The sequence below is a fragment of the Rhamphochromis sp. 'chilingali' genome (assembly GCF_963969265.1).
Source record: "Rhamphochromis sp. 'chilingali' genome assembly, chromosome: 1".
Lineage (NCBI taxonomy): Eukaryota > Metazoa > Chordata > Actinopteri > Cichliformes > Cichlidae > Rhamphochromis > Rhamphochromis sp. 'chilingali'.
In genome coordinates, this window is record NC_137929.1 from 52,255,610 (window position 1) to 52,278,511 (window position 22,902).

A 22,902-nucleotide genomic window follows, 5' to 3' on the forward strand; every position below is an offset into this window, starting at 1 on the left:
ATATGATCTTCACAGTGCAGAGAACACAAATTAGCATCCATTACTATAATGAAATAATTTGTTAGTTTGAAATGCTACAGGGAACTATGTACCTGCACATTAATGCTGTGGAAAGACTTCCTGTTCACATAGTCTCCTTCATTTACTGAAGGAGCAATGATTGGAATGTGAGTGCCATCTATACAGCCAATCACGCCTGGGAACCCTGAAAATAAATGTGAAATTTAAGTAGTAGTCCAAGTATCACCACATCATGTATTAAGTTTTGTTCATCCTGATACCTGCAATTTTGTGGCATCCCTCTTTGATAAATCTTGTGGGTCTATGACCGGGGAACACCACAGACGAGTACAGGAGATGTTTCAGTGCAACTGTAACATTTCTGACTGCCCGACAGACGGTAGCCTTGGAAACGTGCTCAGCGTCACCAATATTATACAGAAAGCTCCCGTTTGCAAAAAACCGAAGTGCAATACAAATAATATGTAATGAACTGAGAGCATGTCCGCGATGTGTCACATGCGTAATATATGGCCTGAGGATGTTATCCAAATAACTTATAGATTGTGCTGAGAAACGGTGACGTTCGCACAGAAAATCATCAGGAAATGATAAAATGTCCAAACGCGCTCTAATCACTCTCTCCCGGCGAAGAGCTCTGCGGAGAATTTGGGCTTCACGATCTACTGGCTCTTCAAGGAAGAGGCACGCCATGTCCGACACTTCCTACAGTCAGGTTTCCGACAAAGGGGCGGAGACAGTCAGGGTTAGTTGTAGTAAACCTGCTAGGGGGCAGGTTAGCTTCACGGAGTGTGTCGTCATAGTGACTCACTGAGTCTTCATCTGAACTCTCTTTGTGAAACCGAAAACCCAGAGTTTTCGTTAACTCAGGGTATACTTACTCAGTTTTTCCACTAAACCGGCTTCCTGAAACAGGGCCCAGGAGAGTAAATATAGTTTCAGCAATTCGGAAACCACAGAATGATAATGATAATAATTACGTGGAAAAAGTTTAACATATGATATTAACATATGCCACACGGAGATCATATTATCTATTAACATATTTCTTACTTCAACACCCTTTTTATACATGTTAACTTTATTTAAAATTATAATTTTTTTATAATAATGAAAAAGATAGTGATTTAAATAAGAGACAGAAACAAAGACACTACAGATAGTGTTACAGATTACAGATTGTTTTACAACTGTTTGGCACATTTTTTGAAATGTTTACTTGGTAAAATTAGAAAATTAACTTATACTCTCAAAACATCAAATTCTTCTAGAAAAAAAAAAGCACACAACAATGTGCTTAACAGTTGTTAAAACCTGTTCGTCATTCAAATAAAATGTGTTATGCTCGTCAACACAGACCTGGAAATAAATTCTGAATATTTAATCTTCAAAAATGCATTTCTTTGTGCTGTCATTGTTGTTTTTAAAACAACACAGCAAGCAGTCTCATATAGGCTCATGTTATTTCTGCTGTACTTTAAAACTGGTGGTCCTAATATCCCCAAAGCATTGCACATGTGTTTTTTTTGTCACGGTTCTGAGTCAGTGTTGACCCAGCATTTTGAGTTTCTTATGTTTGCTCAGTGTTGCGTCATACTCTTACATTATCTGTGTGTTCCGTCCGTCTGCCTGCCCAGTTTATTTTTGTATTCTCAGTTTAGTTTAGTTTCTGTTCCGTTGCTCCAGCAATAAAGCTGTGTGTTTTGAGTTCACGTCTGCCTCAGAGTGCTGCATTTTCGGTCCTATCTGCCTGTCTGCCCGCACACAGCCATGACATTTTTGGGTGTAAAAGAAAATGATGTTATGTCTTTTTGGTTAATAATTCATTTTGATGATTAAACCTTCCTTGTTTAAACATGTACCATGGTGTGTTCTCATTTTGCTTGCGACTTCTTGATGCTTTTTTATTAATAAAATAATATATATAATAATGTACAAAAAAAAACTTATGATAGGTAGTGCTTATGGTTTGAAGTACTCCCCTCCATCTGATTATGTAATTAGCCATTGAAGTGGTACATTTATATATAATATACTACAAGTTATATATTATAACTATATGTATTGTCTGTTTTTTATGTAAATTTCTGACCTGCGAACAGAATTGCTGATGAACTGGTTTTTACTTAGGAACAAGCAGAGCACCTCTTCCTGGCACCATGTCTATAATGATTAACCACAATGGTTCACTATTTCTCACAAAAATCACCAAAACGCGCATGAATCCCACTAATGATTCAATTCCTTATGGACTATAGATATGGGGTATAAGAAAACATGTGTGGATGACAACTGTAAAGTAATAAAGTGCTGGTTTGCTCTTCCACGAAGTTCTTGTGACATTTTGTACATGGTGTCAGAAGTAGTTGACGGTCATGTCTCAAAGCTGTAGTTGTAGCAGTGATGATGGCAACGTTTAATACATCTGATTTATTGGACTTCACTCAACCAGTGGAAGCAGTGTTTTAATCGCTTCTGAGTTTCTACTAAACTCAACCAAGAGGATTGTGATGTGCAAGTAAATACATGGTTATTGCAATGATGAAATAGGCAGAACCTATATTCAGTGCTTTCACAATTAGAAGTTGAAATGAAGATGAAGATGAAAATGATCATTACTATAAGGTGGGGGTGAAGAAGTTTGATGAACACAAAAAGCTTCAGAAGCGTGTGAATTTCCATCACCATTCCCAATGTCACAGTGAGAGCGTCGACGCCTTTGTTAGAAATCTCTGTCAGTCAGCAGAACATTGGGACTTTGGTGCCAAGAAAGATGAACAAATACAGGGTTGCATAGTCATCGGTATAGCAGACAATGAAGTGCGGCTGTAGATGGATTAGATGGAGTCTGACTTAACCCAAGTATAATTCCCTCGAAGCACAGGCAGACACAGTGGTTTTCTATCACTGGCTTATTTGAAGACTTCTCTCCAAAGCCACCATGAAAACTATACAGCATTAACAAAATAAAACTCAACGTAAAAAAAATAACACTGTACAACAAAACACGATAAATCAATAATTATCTCGTTGGCTGCATGCTGCAAAAAGGGAATTAGCCACCGCTCTTCTGAGGTTTCCTTTAACCGTGTGTAGTTAAAGCCCATTAAACACGACCTTCAATAAAGACCTTTCTTGCTGCACGCTTACATGTGTTTTTTCCTCCTTTCTCCCCCAAAAAGGAAAGTAGTGCAACTTTTACGCTAGCTTGACTTTCAAAATAAAAGCACCAAAACTTTGACTACATAAAATAACAAAACATAAAGTCATGTACAGCTTAAACAATTTATAATGATGACATGGCCCTTGACAAGATAAAGAAATAATCCAAATAATATACAATATCATCATGCCAACAGCTACACCTGGAGAGTGTATGTATATTGTGCAGGTTCTAGCTTACAATATAAAGCGTCGGGAGGACGAGAAGGACTGAAGACCACGAAGAGAACAATCTGAAATAATCAAACACGTGGAGTTAATATAGACTTTATAGCTAAGTGCAGTCGCAATGAACTTAGATTTATCTGGAGTGTGTTTGTGTTTCTCTGCTCTTACTGATGTTTGTTTTGTTGGACTCTACAGGTGAAACTTTTGATGTGTCTCTGGTCCGCAGTCACTCCTGTGATGTTTGTTCATCTTGAGTGAGACAAATCCCACTCCATCATTAAGATCTAATATTAGCATAGAAAGTCCACCTATTTCTTTTTTTTTCAATCTGTAGATTGTGTATGAAAACTGTAGTGTATTGCATTTGAGAAAACAATGAACTGCTGGAGAAAAAAAAGAAATGTATTTTAACTCTGAAAAAGACACCTGTGGGTAGAACTAAAACGTTCTGTATCTGTTTGATTCCTCTTTGTATTTATGAAATAAAAAGCCAGGCTTAAATCATTCAACTGCAGCAAACCAAAAAGGTTGTATGCTTCTGTGTGCTGTCATCATTTCATCACATGTGCTGGGGCGTGCAGTCAGCTGTATACCTCAATTAACCCTTTCACGCATAGTGAGTGGACAGCTATTCAAATGCTGTTTTCTTGTATTTGTGTGAGTGTTGATGGTATAATTGCACATAAACCACTACATTGGACACTGATGTGTCGCTCCATACCCTGCCACCCACTGGTCAGCATGGTGTCCATCTAAGTTGACATGCAAAAAACTCTTTGAAAAATACATGTTTAAAAAACAATTTCTAAAAACTTTTTTTCATGCCTAAAGATGAATAAAAATACTTAAGAAAAAAATCCTGATTGAGGTTGTCATAATTCGTGTATAAAAGGGTTAAAAAAATCAAATATTTCACTGAATAATCTAAAATATATATTCACAAAATAATAGTCATTTAGAATATTTATTTTACCTGGTTAAAGTGATGTTTGCTCCTAAATCTCAGGACACAGCGTTTGCACATTAGGACCGTAAGACATCACCTTCATCTTTATTGTGTTCAATCTGGAAATGCCCAGCAACATCTGGCTTTTCGTTGTTTCTCACCACACATGAAGCATACTGCTAAAGCAGTTTCAGTGAAGGCAAATGACTCTGTCCACATAGCATCAAACCTTCTGTTTTCTTCACTTTTACTTTCTTGAATTTATCCATGGGTGACGTACCAGGGGTCGAAAAGCTCATGCCCGCAAGTTGTCACACATTGGAGGTTATGAATCTTCAAATTTAGAATTACATTTTAAAAACTAATGAACTACGATAAAAAAAAAGTATTTTAATTAAGTACTATTATTTATTTTCCAAAGTCACAGGGAGCTGCAGCAGAAGGATGAAAGAGCCACATGCATCTCTGGAGCAGCGGGGTGCTGAAATCTGCTCTAGGGCATTAAGGCCAAAGTCAAAGAAGAAAAAAAATAGTCGTTTTGCTCACCTGGCACTTCATTGTTCACCTGTAATCGTGCAGCGCCACCACCTGGACAAAGATGAAACATGCCAAGTGATCAACTGTGATAGATGAAAAAAAGTTACTCATTTATTTATTTATTTAAGTCTAACTATAATTTCTGGAAGCTGATTGAAGTCTACATTTAGCAAAATAAACATAGCAAGCAAACATTAATCATACGGAATACATTACAGCTTAAGGTGCGTTAATTCAGAAAAAAAAAAAAAAAAAAAAAAGCAGGAAACACGGAAGCGCTCCTTATTCTCCAGGTGACCGGAAACAGCATTCCCTGAAATCACGCTGAGGACGCTCAGAAACAGGTATGCAGAAGCTTCAACAGATTTTGTACCTGTACTAGGTCTTAGGCTCGGACTTTCTTGTGTGCTCATGTAAATGAAGATAGTGGAGTGTGTCCTGTGGGAATGGCGGAATCTCCTCCACTTTCGAAATGATCTCGGTAGTGCGCAGATGAACGCCAGGTTTGAAAATTTATATATGAATGGTGACTTTAAAAAGCTTTAAACCTGCTTTTTTTCTGCTTTTCAGATGGTCTAATATTTCAAATAAACCTTTGTCGGTATAAATCTGTTCTACACCGAATCGCTGTTGTATTGTAAATGATAGTGAAACTAAACTGAGTGCTGACTGCAGCAGGAAGGACAAAGACATCAAACAGGAACGAAAAGTGTAATTTTTCTAGGATCTAGTGTAATGATTGAAATCCGAACTCAAACCAATCGCACAATTCATTTTCTCACCGTGATTATACTGCAGTTTATTTCTGTCGCTGCAAGTGAACTTGGAACTCTGTCGTCACGTGCAGCAGGGGGCGCCAACTCCCATTCTCTCAAAATCCCAAAGTAATACAGTGAATCAGTCCCTCCTAAGCAAAACCTTAAACAATTTTCATCTTGGTGGTGAAAGCTTCATGTTTCTTTTTCTTACAGGTTTTTTACAACTGCTTGGTTTCTTGAAACCTAACATTTTCTGTAAAACATGCAAAACATAAAACTCTTTTGTAAACAAGCACAAAACAACGTGTGTTAGTGAAAAACTATGACATTATTTTGTCAGAAATCCACATTCAGATTTTTATATGGCATATTATCTGAGGCCACACCCAACACATCTTATATAGCATTATACTGTGTATTGATCCATGTTATTGCTTCTAATCTCACTTTAAACCCAGACTCCAAGGTCGACCTCTGATGGTGATTAAGCTGATAAAATGATGTTTTCAGCATCTGTTAAACAGATTTTGGGTGCTGCAAACATATTCCTCACAATGCTTTTTCATTTCTACTTTCAGAATCAGACCATGCTCCATGTGAGAGCTGGACGAGACGTTATGGATCTGTTTGATCGGTGCAGCGTCCTGGTTTTCTACACAGCTGCTGTCTTTGCCCTGATACACCCATGCAGAGGTAAGTGAAACACATCAGTGTAACAGAGTTATTAATCATTTTTGTTGTGGATTTCCGCAACAATGATTTGAAGTTTGAAGTTTTACATCCACCTGTTGGCCTAATAATGTAACTGTCTCCAGTCTGAATGTGGATGTACGTGAGCAATACTGAAATTCATATTTTAAAAATGCAGTCAGCAGTGACTTGGGAAATTGAGAGTCAGTTGCAATAAGATAATGCTACCAAGGCAGAAATGATTCATCAAGTAATTCAAATAATTACATTACAAAAAAGCCTCAAGGCAAATTCTTTGCTTTGATGCTTTGTTTAATGCACAGCTCTGTAGTGTTCAGTCGTCACCATGTAAACCTGACCATTTTACCCACAATTGTGCCTAAAAAAGTCCTGCATAAAAAAAAAAAAGCCTACACAGCTCCCAGTTTTTGAAAAAAAAAGATTGCTGATTCATCTTCATTGCAGCAGTGATGATGATGCTGTCATAGTTTAACGTGGGGTATGTCTACAATACAATACACCACAAAGAACAAGTAGGTGGGTGTTAAGGTTATCTAAGCACAAACCTTGCTGGAACGTTAAGACAACCAACTGCAGCCACAAAACAAGACACAAGACAGAGCTCTTCGTGTGACCACTCGCGAGGGGAGCCAACCGAGGTCAAGCCATTCCTTCCACCTGAACCAAGGCGAACTTGGGCTGGATCCCCCGTACCACTTCCCAAGAGTTCGCCCAAGATGATTGGCGCCAGGTGCCTCCTGGGAGAATTGTGGGCAGCAGTCCAACTAAGACATGAAACTGGACAGATATAAAGTGTTTGTTTTGCCATACCATATATCATAAAACAAGATGCGACCTTCCCATAAACTTCCCCCTCTTCCCAAACAACAGAAAGGAGTAAACGTCCTCCCATCTCATGTGGCACAGAGTGCACACAGAACCTTAACAGACCTAAATAAGGATGAGATATTTTATCAACATACAAACGATTATATATCTCTAAGCACAAATGACATTAAAACATTAACCTTCACAGTGGGGCCATTATCAAAATGGAGATGGTTTTCAGCAGCACAAAAGCTTACCATCTTTCCATCAAACACAGGGTGAACATAGTGATGGTAGGCTTGCTTTTTTTCACTGCAGCCACCACATGCTCCTTTATCCCTTTAAAGCCACTCCCCCCTCCCTGAAAAACCAAATAAATGATTTTATTCACTTTGATCTTTACCTGTCCTTGAGTTTATTTATTTTTGCATTTAAGAAAATGTTTTTTTTTTTTTTTCAACTAAATTTCAATATGACAAGAAAATACAATCAGAGGGTTTTGACCATTTTTGGCAGATGTTTTAGTCATTGAGCAGTTCATCTTTGAAAGACCTATGTTTTTCTCCTTTGAATAGTTATTATGTCTCATAATAATATTATGAGACATAATAGACATAATATTATAATATTAGGTCTCATGACTTCCAGCTTGACTACTACACTGAAAACTGAACAATGGTAGTTGAAGGTTTTGTCACACAGCTCAGACTTGTTGTAGAATTGACTTTGTGGCGGAAGTGTGGTCCCTGGCTCAGCTGCAGGGGAGGGGTGGTGCAGTGAGTCCAAGGGGCGGTGCCAGGGAGGTTGGAGGGACTGGTAGAGATGATTGATCTAATGAGGTTTTCCCTTTGTATAGAGGTTGAGGTTGGAGACCAGAGGAGTGTACAGACAGCTGAAAATCTGGCTGATGTGTGTGCCGAACCGGGAAGAGTCATATGAGTGGAAAATCAATAAAAACTCATAGTGCAACCAGAAGAACAGTGTGTGGGGTTGCAGTCCTTTACAGACTTGTTATTTAAAAAGGATAAAAAGTGATGGAAGTTAGTGTCAGAGGCGACAGTGGTCTTCTAATTTTTGGTTAGTCAAAAGACAGTGTGAGCAGGAGTCCCATGTAAAATTTGGGCTTAAATCCTTCAAATATTATGATTTTAGAAGCTGAACAAAGATGAAAGAAAAACAGTGTGCATGATGAACTTTGGTCTTTTAAAAGAGAATCTCTGGTTTTTCAAACACTTTTCAACAGCACTTGGTAAGCAGGCTGTAAAAAAAGTCTGGAAATCTAAGACACAATCCCGTTCTGTTACAGCAGCTTTGTGTCAATGGAAATATACTTCTTCTCTTCAGGTCAGTCAGAGGTTATTGGTCCTCTTCATCCAGTAGTGGCTTGGATTGGTGATGACATCATTTTGCCATGTAACCTGGACCCTGTTATGGATGCTTTGGACATGGCTGTGGAGTGGGCGAGACCTGACCTAAACCCCAGATTTGTCTTCGTGTGGCGTGATGGTGTGGAGCTGGAGTCTAAAAAACATCCGTCCTACACCAACAGAACATCTGTGTTCACAGACGAACTGAAGAATGGAAACATGTCACTGAAAATCTCCAAAGTCAAACTGTCTGATGAGGGAACGTACAGATGTTTTTTTCCAGAGTTAAATAAAGACACTACAGTTCAGCTTGTTGTTGGTAAGTGAAAATATTATGAGTGTAATTGCATTGGATTTTTAAAATAGTAGAACTTTTTCTTAAACTCTGATCCATAGGTTGACATTAGTGCTGTTTTAGTAGCTGCACAGCCTTCTTCTGTGGAAAAATGTCTTCTTTGCTGTTTTGGGAGGTAGGCTGTTAAACTGTGAATACTACACTACCCATTCGCCTTGGATGCATAAACTATACAAAAAATATAAAGATATATTTTGGGTTTAATATTCAGAAGAACCTCCAGACCATATTCAAGAGGTTTTTTGTTTTGTTTTTTTGTTGCTGTTGTTGTATTTTTTTTTTTTCTTTCTTTTTTTAAAAAATTACTAATAAACCAATGTCACCATCTGTTTTTGTTTTCCAGGTGCCGTCTCCTCACCTGTTATCAGCTTTGCAGGCCTCAATAAAACCATCAGTGGAGTGGTGTTACAGTGTGAGTGTGCAGGCTGGTATCCAGAGCCTGAGCTGCTGTGGTTGGACAGTGAGGGAAACCTCCTCTCTGCTGGACCTACAGAGACCCTCAGAGGTCCTGATGACCTCTATACTGTCAGCAGCAGACTGACTGTGGAGAAGAGACACAGCAACAACATCACCTGCAGAGTCCAACAGAAGAAAATAAGCCAGAGCAGAGAGACACACAGACATGTTCCAGGTAAATCGAATGTTTTATTTAATGGTTTGAATTTCATTTCTGTGAAGGGGAGGCAACTGTAACACTAAAGATCCAAGGAGTAGACATACTAAAAGTAGATTTTAAAAACTTGGGGACAACAATTCCAAGCAATGGAAAGTGGACAAGAGAGGTGAAGAAGAGAGAGCAGGCAGGGTGGAGACGAATGTCAATGTCTGCCATCCTTTGTGACAGAATGATAGCAACAAGAGTGAAAGGTAAAGTTTACTACATGGTTATGAGACCCAGAGACAGTGGCACTGACAAAAAGACATGAGGCAGAGGTGAAGATGTAAAGATTTAAATTGGAAGTGACCAAAATTAGAAACTGATACATCAGAGCAATAGCTCAGGTTGCTCTGATGTATCAAATGCATCAAAGAATGATATTTTACTAATTTGTAAACAATGAATTATGAATTGTTTTATTAATTTCAGATGATTTCTTCTTGGTCAGTCCTTCTGGTCCACCCAGTCGTCCAATCAGTAATCCAAATGTCACTGTTGCCTCGGCTGTCAGTGTTGCTGTTGTTCTTCTTCTAATTGGTGCAGTTTTCTTTGTATGGAAGTGGAGAAGAGGCAAATTCAGTAAGTCATTTTTTTTCTCTGAATGATGAATAATTGTGTTTTACCCTCGTAAATAATAATAATAATTATTATTATTTCTCATATAATCAATCAATCTATCAAAAAATGATTTTATGTGTTACTTCTAAAAATATTTCTGAGTCCAGTGTAAAAGATTTAAAGGGATCTATTAGAACAACAATCACCTGAAGAATAGAATTGTTGTCTTCTGCTCATCATTGTTTATTAGTAGAGAAACTCAAAATCCACCAACATTTCTAGTGTATTGTATTTGTTGGCTGTAAGAATGTATGTTGGCTTGAATGAATGAATGAAATAAAAGAAAAACATATTCAGAAAGTGTTACCAACTAGGAACCCACAGGAGGCAAACATTCCCCCAAAAAACTCCCAGTGCCGGTCCCATATTTCCATACTGGATCTGTTGAGGCTTGGATTAACAACAAGTGTCTCCAGAGCTGTTGATAAACATGATGCTCATGGAAACAGTGCTACTGTTGGTCTTGATGCATGCTCAATCATCCAGGAAAGTAAATCTCCAAAAGTTGATCCTGTTCATCTGGACGTAGCGTTTTGTGGGAGAAATGTTTCGTCACTCATCCAAGTGACTTCTTCAGTCTCAGCTGACTGCAGGTTTTCCCAATCTTGGGGTTTCTTCAGTGGGCTGGTTTCAGTCATTATGCAAATGTACTGTTTATAAAATTGGGGAAACCTGCAGTTAGCTGAGACTGAAGAAGTCACTTGGATGAGTGACGAAACATTTCTCCCACATTAGTGAGGTATTGGCAGGTGCTTCATTCTTACTATGCCAGTAATTAATACAGATATGTTTATCCACAGTGTTGGGAAGGTTACTTTTAAAATGTATTCCACTACAGATTACAGATTACATGCCCCAAACAGTATCTTGTAACGTATTCTGTTACGTTACTCAATGAGAGTAACGTAACAGAAAACTTTGGATTACTTAATATATTATAATTCTTTTTACAACTACATGAATGTACTATGGCTGTGTGATTTATTACTATTACTGAAGGATACTCGCCATACCAATACCAACTAGATTTTTAAATCTTAATATAAAATGAGTAACAGTAGGTGGACATTAGGTAAGGCTGCACTTTTTGCAGCGATCCCAGATAGAAACTATTCCGCGCGTATATAAAACAGGTCCGCGGCTCCGAACCATAGTAAAGGGACCTCTGGCTAATACGTCGTGTTCATGTCGGGCTCGTAGCCGAAAACTAGCTTTACTTTGTTGTCTGGGTCAACTTTGCTAGCAAGAGACAGAGAGAGGTGTTTAAAGGTTGCAGTCGAGTCTTAATAGCTTAGTTACAACTGGGCTACACTGACCATGAGGCTACATTCTTTAGGGCTGTGCCTGTAACACTCTGCCTATTGCCTTCATATTGAATAAGTTTTTGAACAATCACTTTTAAAAATATTTCTTCAGGTCATTATGCGGGCCGGAAGTAGAGGTGACATGAGACACAGACATTAGAGCCTCTTGATGAGTGTTTTGTTTGGTTTCCACGACGTGGAATTACCAAAAATAGAGAGGACATAGCCTAACATATGAAACTGGAAAATACCGCCGTGTAATCCATTTATTTCAACAGAGTAACTGTATTCTGAATACCACCTTTTTAAATGGTAACTGTAGCGGAATACAGTTACTCATATTGTGTATTTTAAAAATGTAACGGTGGTACGTGTATTGTGTTACTCCCCAACACTGGTGATGTCTGTCGCTGTTTCTGTGCATCCGCAAGGCTAACAGTTGGTTGTAATCTGTAAATTCACCACTAGATGGCACTAAATCTCAATTACTGCTCATTTATTGAGGTTGCTTCAAATACTTTAATGTGTAATTTATTTATTTTTTCTCACTTTTACCCATTTACAAAAAAACAACAAGAACTTTGTTTCATATTGTTCTTCATCCATTTCTCCTGCTTCTTTTATTTGACAGAAAAAAAGAAGAGTGAGGAGGATGGAGCTGAACAGGCCAGGAAGAAAAACACGATCAGCTCTAAAAACAGTGGGATGCCAGTGGTGGAAGAACAAAGCAAACCACTCATGACAGGAAGAGAAGAAGATGATGATGTGGACAGCAGAGAAGACCAAAGACATGAAGATGACAGAGAAACCAAACAAGATGAGTTTGTTTTAGAAACAGAACAAATAAAGAACATAAACAGTCCACAAGAAAAGAGAATAAATCCATCTACTGTTAATGACAAAGAGTCTTTGATTAAGATGGAACACAAAACACAGGATATGACGGGAAGAGAAGAAAAGGGTGATGTGAACAACAGTGGAAAGAAAAAGAGACAAAAGAAAATGGTCATGAAAAAACCCAAAAAGAAACAGAGCAAAGAAGTGGACACTGACAGTTCAGAAACAAAAACATCTGCTGTGACTAAACCTGAGCCTCAGTTTAAAATGAAACAAGAAACACATGAAGAACAGAGCAGGAGAGGAAGACATGAAACACATAATGTGGACACCAGAGAGCAGAGAAATAAAGATGGAGAAACACAACAAAATCAGCCTGTGACAGAAACAGTTCAAACAAGGGACACTGACAGGCCACAAGAAAAGAGAATAAATCCATTAACTGTTAGTGACGAAGAGTCTTTGGTTACAGTAGAACAAAAAACACAAGACATGACAGGAAGAGAAGAAAAGGAAAAAGAGACACAACGAAATGATCATGATAAAAAACAAAAACAGAAAGAAACAGAGCAAAGAAGCAACACCGACAGTCCAGGAACAAAAACATCTGCTGTGACTGTGAATGAGCCTCAGTTTGAAGAGCAGAGCAGGAGAGGAAGACATGAAACACATAATGTGGACACCAGAGAGCTGAGAAATAAAGATGACATAAAAACACAGAGGACAGGAGTGGACAGGATAAATCAGTTTATTATGACTGAAAAAGTGTCTCAGTCTACAACAGATCAAGAAACAGATGAAGAAAAGGAGATGCCAGGAAGGGGAAAGAAAGCTGAGGTGGCTGAAAGTGAAAGAAAGAAAAAGATGCAAGCAGGAAAAACTGATTTAGGATGTCAGTTTTCACCGTTTACAGAAGAACATAAAGAGGAGCCCATGCCATTAGGAGAAGCAAAGTCCTTTAATTTTTCTTTTCATCTGAGCAGTGATCAGGAACCATGGAGAGAAAAAGAGAGACAACAAGAGCAGCTTGTAGAAAAAAGACAGATGGAGAGAAATGTGGACATAAAAGAGTCAGACACTGAGAAAAAGAGAGCAGAGGAAAACAGTGGTGAAGTAAACAATCTTTATTCTGTGTTTATGGCACAGAAGGAGACACAGAGAGAAAAACTGGAGGCAGAACAACAGAGAGAGGAAAACCAGAGGAAGCTTCAACCAGAGACACGAAGGGAAAGAGAGAAAGATGAGAGACAACTGAAAATAAGGAAAGACAATAAAAACCAACCAGAGGAACAGAGGGGTCAGACAGAAAGCATGATTTCATCAGTCCAAGTTCCACTGGATACACATCTGAAAATACAAGGACAAAACCACAAGAAACAACCAGAGGAAACATGTCAACAGAGCCCAGAACAAATCAGAGAGCAGCCAGAGAAACTGAGAGGAGCAGAGAGGAAAGAAGGAGCTCAGGGAAAGGAGCTGGAGGTTAATGAAGGGCTCAGATCTGAGGAAACAAAGAGGAAGGACAAGGAGAGAGAAAAACTACAACTCCCACATGAAGGAGAGCTGCAGGCGGAGCAACAAGTGAACGTAAAGGAAAAACAGCAGCTGGAGGAATCTGTCAGTCTCACAGAGAGAGGAGTCATCTGTGTGGAAGAAAAACAGGAGGAGCCGCCGATGCAACGAACATGTGATTTTGATCAAAAGAATATCCAGAGTAGAAATCGTCCAAATGCACTGAAACTGAATGAGGTCTGCACACTGCCAGTCAAGAAACAGAAAGTTGAGGAAGAAAGAAGAGCAAGCAAGCATCAGAATTTTAAAAAGCCAAAAAAGTATGTGAAAAAACAAAATGATTATCATATGAATGTTCATGATGCAGCTCACAGTCAATATGCTGCAACATCACAATCGTATGAACCCATGCAATGGACCAAAGATCAGCAGATGCTGCCAGTTCAAACAGAACCACAAGAATGTCTGAAAGAAAACGATGAAAACCAGCAGGATCAGATGGAGGTGGATTAACATTAAGGCCTTCAGTTTTCAGCAGTTATAGACAGAAAACAGAAAGATCAGCTCAGGAGAAGCAAATTCCTTTTTCTTTTTATGTTTGTACTCTGATCAGGAGCCACAGAGAGGAAGAAGATACATGAGGAAAATAGATCATTGGAGAAAGACATGCAGTGTTGAAATGAAAAAGCTGATTATCCATTGGAGGATGGAGCTCAAATTAAATATGATAAGTTGTATCTTGGGCGGAACGGTGGTTAGCACTGTTGCCGTACAGCAAGAAGGTCCTGAGTTCAATTCCACCATCAGGCCGGGGTCTTTCTGTGTGGACTTGGCATGTTCGCCCCTGTGTTTGCATGGGTTCCCTCCGGGTACTCCGGCTTCCTCCCACAGTGCAAAGACATTCAGCTGGGATAGGCTCCAGTACCCTCCGCGGTCCTGAAAAGGATAAGCGGAAGCAAATGGAAGTTGTATCTCACAGAACGAAGATGGAGTTTATGTCAAAAAGAAAAATGAGTGGAACTGGAACTTTCAGCACTAGCTGACTTTAAATAACTTTTATTTTTTGTAAACATATATTCATTTCTGCTCATAGTGACTGTAATGTGGTGTTATTTACAGCTTCTTACCAGTGATTAACAGTCTGAGTGCCACGATGCATCATTCAGTGTAATAAAACCACTTTTCACCTTAAAAGGTTAATGTGGTGAAGAGTCCTGTTTTTAATTTAAATCACAGCCTTCTGAACAAATCCAAGATTTTAAAACAATTTTCACCAGACTTAACATTTGCTTCTAGGGTTCAATCTGAAATTATGGTTAAATGAGTGTTAGGAAAAAGGTGTTGTACTTAGTTGATGGTAAACTTATATTCATGAGACTTAAAAATGCATTAATGTTACAGAATCTCCTCACAAAGTGGAAGATGTAGCAGTGACTCAAGGGGAAACACTGGTAATAGAAAACCTCATCCTAACAATGTTCAGACTTGAAAAAAAGCTAGAATGCTTCTGTTTGCTCCCTATGTAACCCACCCATATGAGTATGTGCACGACCTCCATAAGGGGAACGAGGAGCCTTGAGAAGAACAGACTCTACTCAATGAAGGAAGCCACCTGGCGGAACAAGATAATGACAACATCCTGGGAGGGCTGCACTCACATCATATAACCGCACACATCGTATAACTACGCTTGCAAAACACACTTTGTAACCATATATACTAATTTCTCTTAGTTAAAACAGCAACAAGCTTTATGAATATTTATGTGTGTAAACAATAAAAACGACCTGCACAGGGGAAGCAAGTTGAAGTGGGTTGGAGACAAGTGCTTCCTCTCGCGAGTGAAAACTTGAGCTCTGTGTGACCTTTTTCCTGAGTGAGTTTTGGTTTATCCAGCAGTATCAGGGGTAAAACTAACAAATGATTTTTATACCATAGCTTCAGTTTCACAAAAAGCTCATTGCAGCTCACCAGCCTCATAAGGAAAGACAATTTAGTCTTTCAACAGCCTCCAGATGATCCTCACACTGTTCATCCAGTTTCATTCAATTCAAGTTTAAAAATGTCTTACAGTTTATTTTGTGACCAAATGGCTGAACACCCCCCCCTCCCCCCAAAACGTCAGTTTCAGTTGTCCTTTGTTTTTTTGCCATAGTTTCCTTATGGTTGCTTGCTAAAACATCATCTTTACATTTTTGTACTTCTTACTGGGATATTTAATATTCCCTGTGGTTTAGGAGGAGCACTGTCACATCCACTCATACTGTCTAATAAGGTGTTCTTGACCAAAATATTGAACCAAAAATGTTCCTGAAGGTGAGAATCATGTCCTGCATGGTTCCTCACTGACGTTGGTCCACATGTGTTGTTAACAGCTGAATAAGAGCACTTCAGTTAAGTAATTTTACATTTAGTTATATTCAGGAAATAGAGTGTAAGTATTGCCATTACATGTAATATTTTCTCACTGCAAATCAGTGAGGTGTTGAATAAAATGTTGAGTTGTTATTGCTGAAGACTTAAAAATGCATATAAACTGCAAATACTTTTTGAATAGATTTTTATATCCTCATAAGTTTGCCTAATGTTTGTTTCAAAATTCACCAGCCTGACAACAGGCAAAGCAGCTACACGTATTTCAACCTGTGAAATACGTGTAGCTGCAGTTAAAAGAGTTTGTGAGTTTGTTAGAATAGAATAGAATAGAATGCCTTTAATGTCACTATACAGTTGTACAATGAGATACAGAGCATCTCCTACTCAGTGCAAACATGCTGGGGGGGGCACAGTTCTGCAGCGCTATATACATATGGATAGTATTAACAGAGGGAAAAGATATATATATATAGTAATATGTAATAAATAGTGTTATGTATATACAGTTGGGTTATTGCACATAGAATTGGTATTGCACAGTGGTCCATAGAGGAAGTGGGGAGAAAAGGAAAAGAAAAAAAAAGAAGGGGGGGGGGGGGGGGGGGGGGCTGTGTTATCTGTCCATGTGTGAGTTCAGGGTGGTTATGGCTTTGGGGAAGAAACTATTTTTGAGTCTGTGGGTTTTTGTGTTGATACACCTGTAGCGCTTCTCTGAGGGAAGCAGGCTGAACATGTTGAAACCAGGGTGGGAGCTGTCCTTGATGATGTTTGCTGCTCTGCTGAGGCAGCAGGAGGAATAACTGTTCATCAGGGAGGGGAGAGGGCAGCCGATGATCTTTTGTGCTGTCTTGACCACACTTTGAAGCCTCACTCTATCCGCCTTGGTGCAGCTGCCGTACCATACTGTGATGCAGCAGGTTAGGAGGCTCTCAATGGACGAGCGGTAGAAGGTCAGCAGCAGGTTGGAGTTCAGCTTGTACTTCCTGAGGACTCATTTCATGATTACCGGTGTGAGGTCCACAGGGTGGTAATCATTCAGGCTGGAGATGGGAGACTTCTTCGGCATCCTGGCTGATTTTAGACAGGATAGGATGGCTGCCTGATCCAGTGAGAGGTTGAAGAGTCTGGTGAAGATGAGGGTGAGCTGATGTGCGCATGCTCTTAGTACCTTGCCAGGTACTCTGTCTGGACCGGCTGCCATCGTGGGGTTCACTGCTAGGAGGACACGTCTGACATCTTGCTCCGTTACAGTGAGTGAAGCGGTGCAGGAACCAGGTGAGGATGAGGATGGGAGCAGAGCTGAGGCAGATGAGTGCTGCTGTTGTGGTGTTTCAAAGCGGGCGAAGAAGCTGTTTATTTCCTCTGCCAGCTGCACACTCAGGTTTTCTGTTTCCGCTGTGCTGCCTCTGTGGTTGATGATGTCTTGCATTCCCTGCCACACCTCCCGTGTGTTGTTGCTGGACAGACTCGATGTTTCTTTTGTGGTCTGACTTGCTTTTTTAATCCCCCTTTTCAGGTCAGCTTGAGCAGAGCTCTGTCACCTGACCTGAAGGCGGCATCGCGGGCTTTGAGGAGTGAGCGGACCTCGCTGGTCATCCAGGGTTTTTGGTTTGGGAAAACCCGAATGCTTTTGTCCACAGTCACATTTGCAGTACAGAACTTGATGTAGTCCAGTACTGATCCTGTGAAAGTTTCTAGGTCCTGTTGTTCAGATATGTCCCAGTCTTTCTCTGTGAAGCAGTCCTGTAGTTTGGAGAGAGCATTTTCAGGCCAGGCTGTAACCGTCTTTGTGGTGGGCCTGGCACTGTGCCTGAGGGGGGTGTAGGCTGGGGAGAGCAGGAGGGAGAGGTGGTCAGATTGACCGAGATGGGGGAGGGGTATGGCTCTATATGCATGCTTGATGTTGGAGTAAACATGATCTAGAGTGTTTTCTCCTCTGGTGGGACATTTGACATGCTGATAGAACTTTGGAAGTACAGTCTTTATGTTGGCCTTATTAAAGTCACCTGCAATTATGTGAACACCGTCAGATATAAGATTTGGGGAAAGCTGCAGTCAGCTGAGACTGAAGAAGTCACTTGGATGAGTGATGAAACGTTTCTCCCACAAAACGCTACGTCCAGATGAACAGAATCAACTTTTGGAAACCTTGAACACATTGCTTTACCAGCTACTGTGATTACTATAAATACGATTTCTTGTGGTATTTTTGTATGTCACAGCCTTTGGAAAATTCTGGATGTCCGCATTATTTATGGGTCTGCCAAAGGGGTGACAGGGTTGTTCTGTGTCTGCTGGTCAGTCTTTGGTCCAGATTAGTGCACGTCAACAACCATTTGATGGATAAAGTCAGAGTTTGTTGATTCCAGAGAACTGTCTTCTTGCTTTATATTTGTGGTTTAAAGAAAACCAGGAGATTAAATGCCAAGGTGATTTATTTATTTGTTCTCCAACATCCTCAGGTTTAAATTGCTTAAAGTGCTTTTCATTACTTAATGACCAAATCTCATCAAAAAAAAAATGGTAATGTCCTATTCAAGAAATGTTTTCACTGTGACATACACTGTAAAAAAGATCCGTATATTTAACAGTGAAAGACAGGAAAAATACGACAGGAAAAACCTGTTAACTATAAAACAGTTTAAAACTGTTGATTTGATGTGAAATTGCCGTAAATAAAGAAATGTAGAAAAACCGTAATATGTACATTTTTTCTCTCTGAAAAAAATACATAAACCTACTGTAAATCACTCTTGCATAGTTTTTTTAACGGAAGATTCCAATAAAGTTTAGAACAGGCAAACACAATTTTTTTTACATTTATTTATTGAAAAAAATACAGGTTTTAATTGCTGAATGTAAGCATGGTTGTGCTGGTAATGGATACATGCTGTAATATGACTTTGTGATTTTTGCATTAATTTCACATAATAATAATAATGGATTAGATAGCGGTTTTCAAGAAGCCCAAAGCACTTTACATTAAATCCATTCTTGATTCATAGCACCTTTAATACAGCACATTCATATAACAGGTACATATGTCCCAAGATCTTTATACTAGAAATGTATTAGGGCAATTTTTGGATGTAGTTTTTGTAAAGAATATAGGATGTAGCTGTTAAATCTACATTCTGTTGAACTCAATAAACCATGAGTTTAAAATGTAAAAGCTAACAACAACTTGAGAGACCTACAGCTAATGATAGACATACTATATTATTGAGTGAATTCATATAATCCCAAAAGTGTTAAAACAATAATCTGTTGTCTGTTCTATTTATTCATAGTTAATTATCATATGAAGAAAAAAGATTTTAAAAGCACCTCCTCCCAAAACTAGGCGTTTTCCCCTGACGTTTAGAGCACAGTTTCACATCAAGGCGCCTGATTTCAAACGGGCCAATCAGCGCACTGCATCAGGCTCCACCGCAGATAACGTCTGTACAGCTCCACACAAGTTTTGCTTTGGACTATGGCAGCACGCTATCTTCATTTTCGTGGACTTGTTTCTCATTTTTTTTTAATTTAACGTCTGCCACAGCTCGTCTTCAGTTACTACGGTAAGAAAATAATCCAACTTGGTTTATTTATCGACAGCATTGTGTTGCAGGCAGTGAAGGCGCAAATGATAAATTTACGTTAGCTTTAGCTCGTTTCTAGCATTAGCGTTAGCTACATCAGGCTGAAAAGAGCCTTGCAAAACCAGCAGTGCGCGTTTTGAGACACGTTTTGGAGATGGGTGTATTAATGGAAACCGTCTAATTAGTATAGCTATGTTTGAATGCTTTGTCTAAATGCGGCCTGGATGTTCCCGCCTTGTTTGACATCCGGCTGAAGCTTTAAGTTAGCTAGCCTCGCAGCTGTGTCATATTGATTATGTATTTTTGCAGCATATGTGGAGAATCGGTTCAGTCCGTGAAAGCTTATGTTTTGCATTGCAGACTGCATCGTAATGAACCCCGGTGTATTTTTAAATGTGTTGAAGTAAGTTGTAAGCAGGTGTTTTCTGGATATGCTGCTTTAAAGTCTCACTTCTACCGCCACCACACTGGTACCGCAACTGTTTCTCAGAATGCTACCTTAATGGGTTTGAATTGCACTGTCTCACTTTGTGAATGCCAATGTGAGGGAACTAAAGCTTTGATTGCTCACTTACAGGAACCCATAGAAGAGGGACGGCATGTAACTTGTCCAGTGAGAGGATGCCAAAGTGAGTTCTCTGTAAAATCTACATTTACCTCCCATATGTCTAGAAAACACAAACGTTAGGAAAATGTGATTTGTGGTTTAAACAAAGATACTCAGAGTCCATTTACAAGTGCCACCATACAGGAAGGTGCCAGTGTATCAGATATAGAAGACCCTGGTATGGATGGGTCTAATTTCAGTGACCTGTATCTCAGACATGTATGTATGTTTTACATTAAACTACAGGGACAGCATCTTCTGCCAGCATCTACCATTCAAACCATTGTTGAAGAAATACAAAATATACATGAATTGGGACAGATGTATACATTGAATAGACTAAGGTCACTTCTAAAAGATATGTCAGTTTCAGATGAAGACATAAAAATCTGTGACACAGTAAAACAATCTGACTTGTTCTCAGCTTGTCACACATGGCCCCTGAGAACTGCTTATTCAAGAGTCCAGTGCTTTAAAGATGTGTTCAAGTATGTTGAACCCAGAAAAGTGTTTTTGGGCAGGGACGAGAACAGGATGGAGAGATTTGCCTATTGTGTTCCTCTGCTAAATATTTTGAAGGGTATGCTGGAATCAAGTTTTTGGCAAGGTCTCATATCAGTGAATCCTAATAATGTTTCAAGACCAGATGTTCTCAGGGACTGTTGTGATGGTAACGTGTTTGTGTCAAACAAATTTTTTCAGGAAAATCCACATTGACTCAAGCTGGTTCTATACCAGGATGCATTTGAAGTAGTGAACCCACTTGGTTCTGCCAAAAAGAAGCACAAGGTTTTGGCTGTGTACTTCTCTCTACTCAACATCCCACTAACACCCTTCATCATTGTTTGCGGTAAGCTGAAAGAGCAAAATTCAACTTTTTTTTTTTCTGTTGTAACTGCCACGTTCTTGTACTCTTGGCTTGTTGAGTTTCATGTTCTGTTGCTTCCTCACTAATACACTGGATAACACAACCATATAAGTTCAACTAGTAACATAACTCATCCTATGATCCATGTAACAAGTATCTCTGTATTTCTATATATGACTGACATTAAAGCTGTTGTTATTAAAGTTTTTAATTTGTTGTTGTTGTTGTTTTAATTCTCAGGTTCCTCCTGCTTCGCTGCTGAGACATTCATGTTGAGCATTGACAAGAAGACTGTCAACGACCGCATCACAACCTCACCTCTGCTATCTGCCTAATGTTTGGCAGTTACTACTGCTTTAACATACACTACCCTGTAGAACTACGATCAACACTGGAGTTCCTTCAACGGTAAAATTTATTTTATTATGGATTTATTTTTGTGCTTTTCAAACTTGGCCATTTGATATCCCACCTCAGGTTGTTAATTTCCTCAATCTCTCTCGCCCTTTTTTCATGAAGGTGTTTCTTTTCCATAAATCCTGAGAGAGGCACCAAGGTTGAATCCAAGAAGAAAAAAGTGTTCTCAGTCAATCCCAGAGTCCTCACTCTCATCTCAGACATTGCTGACCATGAGTGGATCTAGTCCTACCCCTCTTGTTTGAGACAAAGTGATAAAGGTATACTATGTTACATACTCTACAGATGTTCTGTTTTTGAAACAATTGTTACATTTCTGATTGTGAGTGGGAAGTTTAACAATGTGAAGTTTTACTAGACACAATTTGTAAAAGTACATGGTCTACTTTTGATTCACTGTTTTATATCTGAAAAATGTATCTGATAAAAATGTGGTAAACCTGCGATTTTGTTTCTTGGATTTTAATTTTCCCAGTTTTAAAGATATTTGTATTCCAATAGTGTAAAAGTATGCTGCATGTACATTGCTGGCATTTTGTAGTTATCCAAAAATTTGCAGTTGAAGTTCTCAAAACAAGTGTAAAGTTTTTGTTTGTTACCTGATGCAGTTTTAAGATGTACATTTTCAGGTTTACTGCTCAGTTCTGTGTGCAAAATATGCGGGTGTAAACTTGTTCCTGTAATTTCTTCAATTCAGATTTTCTTTCAATTATAGAAAAAATGTTTAATTCTCTATATTTGTATTTGGATAATTTGAAAAGTCAAGATTCTACGTGTACTGACATTTATGTAGTGAGAACAGCACCAAAACACTTAAAGGTGTCTGAATTGTCTGCTAAAGGTAATGTGAAGTATAATGTGTGCTCAACTTACAGCACTGGTTTTGCACAGTTTGAACAGAACTTGTAAGAATTCTGTGATTCCTCACTGTTACTGTCATGGAGATAACTAGTAACTATTTGTGATTTGTTGAGTACAAATGTAAATGTTTGATGTTCAAAACATCAAAGATGTTAAATAAAATACTTTTTTGGAAATTTAAGGTGGACATTTTTGTGTTACATTTAGTAATTTGAATAAAATCATGGTTTGTGTATTAAGCTTACAGAGTAGAACACTTAAGAGCACTCTAGTCTAAAAACGGTTACAGAATAAAATTGTATTTTATTATTTTTTGATAGTTAATTTTACAGGGAAAAAATGTTGTGTTTTCTGGCACAAACTTTATT

At 38.8% G+C, this 22,902-nt stretch overlaps 1 protein-coding gene and 1 long non-coding RNA gene across 3 annotated transcripts; both read left to right on the forward strand.

Moving 5' to 3' along the window:
• The first annotated feature begins 5,191 nt into the window (after nt 1-5,191).
• On the forward strand, nt 5,192-15,533 carry LOC308393623 (uncharacterized protein). Of its 2 annotated transcripts, XM_080877545.1 has the most exons (6): nt 5,192-5,238; nt 6,231-6,345; nt 8,515-8,856; nt 9,236-9,523; nt 9,980-10,129; nt 12,104-15,533. In XM_080877545.1, exons 2-6 carry the CDS (start codon nt 6,240-6,242, stop codon nt 14,332-14,334), a joined length of 3,117 nt encoding a protein of 1,038 aa, XP_080733671.1. In that variant the 5' UTR covers nt 5,192-5,238; nt 6,231-6,239; the 3' UTR covers nt 14,335-15,533. The 2 variants fall into 2 exon arrangements, with proteins under 2 accessions (XP_080733671.1, XP_080733672.1); XM_080877546.1 differs by lacking the exon at nt 9,980-10,129.
• Nucleotides 15,534-19,620: 4,087 nt separating this feature from the next.
• Nucleotides 19,621-22,708, forward strand: LOC308406184. Its single transcript, XR_013973470.1, has 5 exons — nt 19,621-19,760; nt 20,359-20,410; nt 21,091-21,238; nt 21,497-21,664; nt 21,776-22,708. It is a non-coding gene; the product is annotated as an uncharacterized lncRNA (long non-coding RNA).
• The last annotated feature ends 194 nt before the right edge of the window (nt 22,709-22,902 follow it).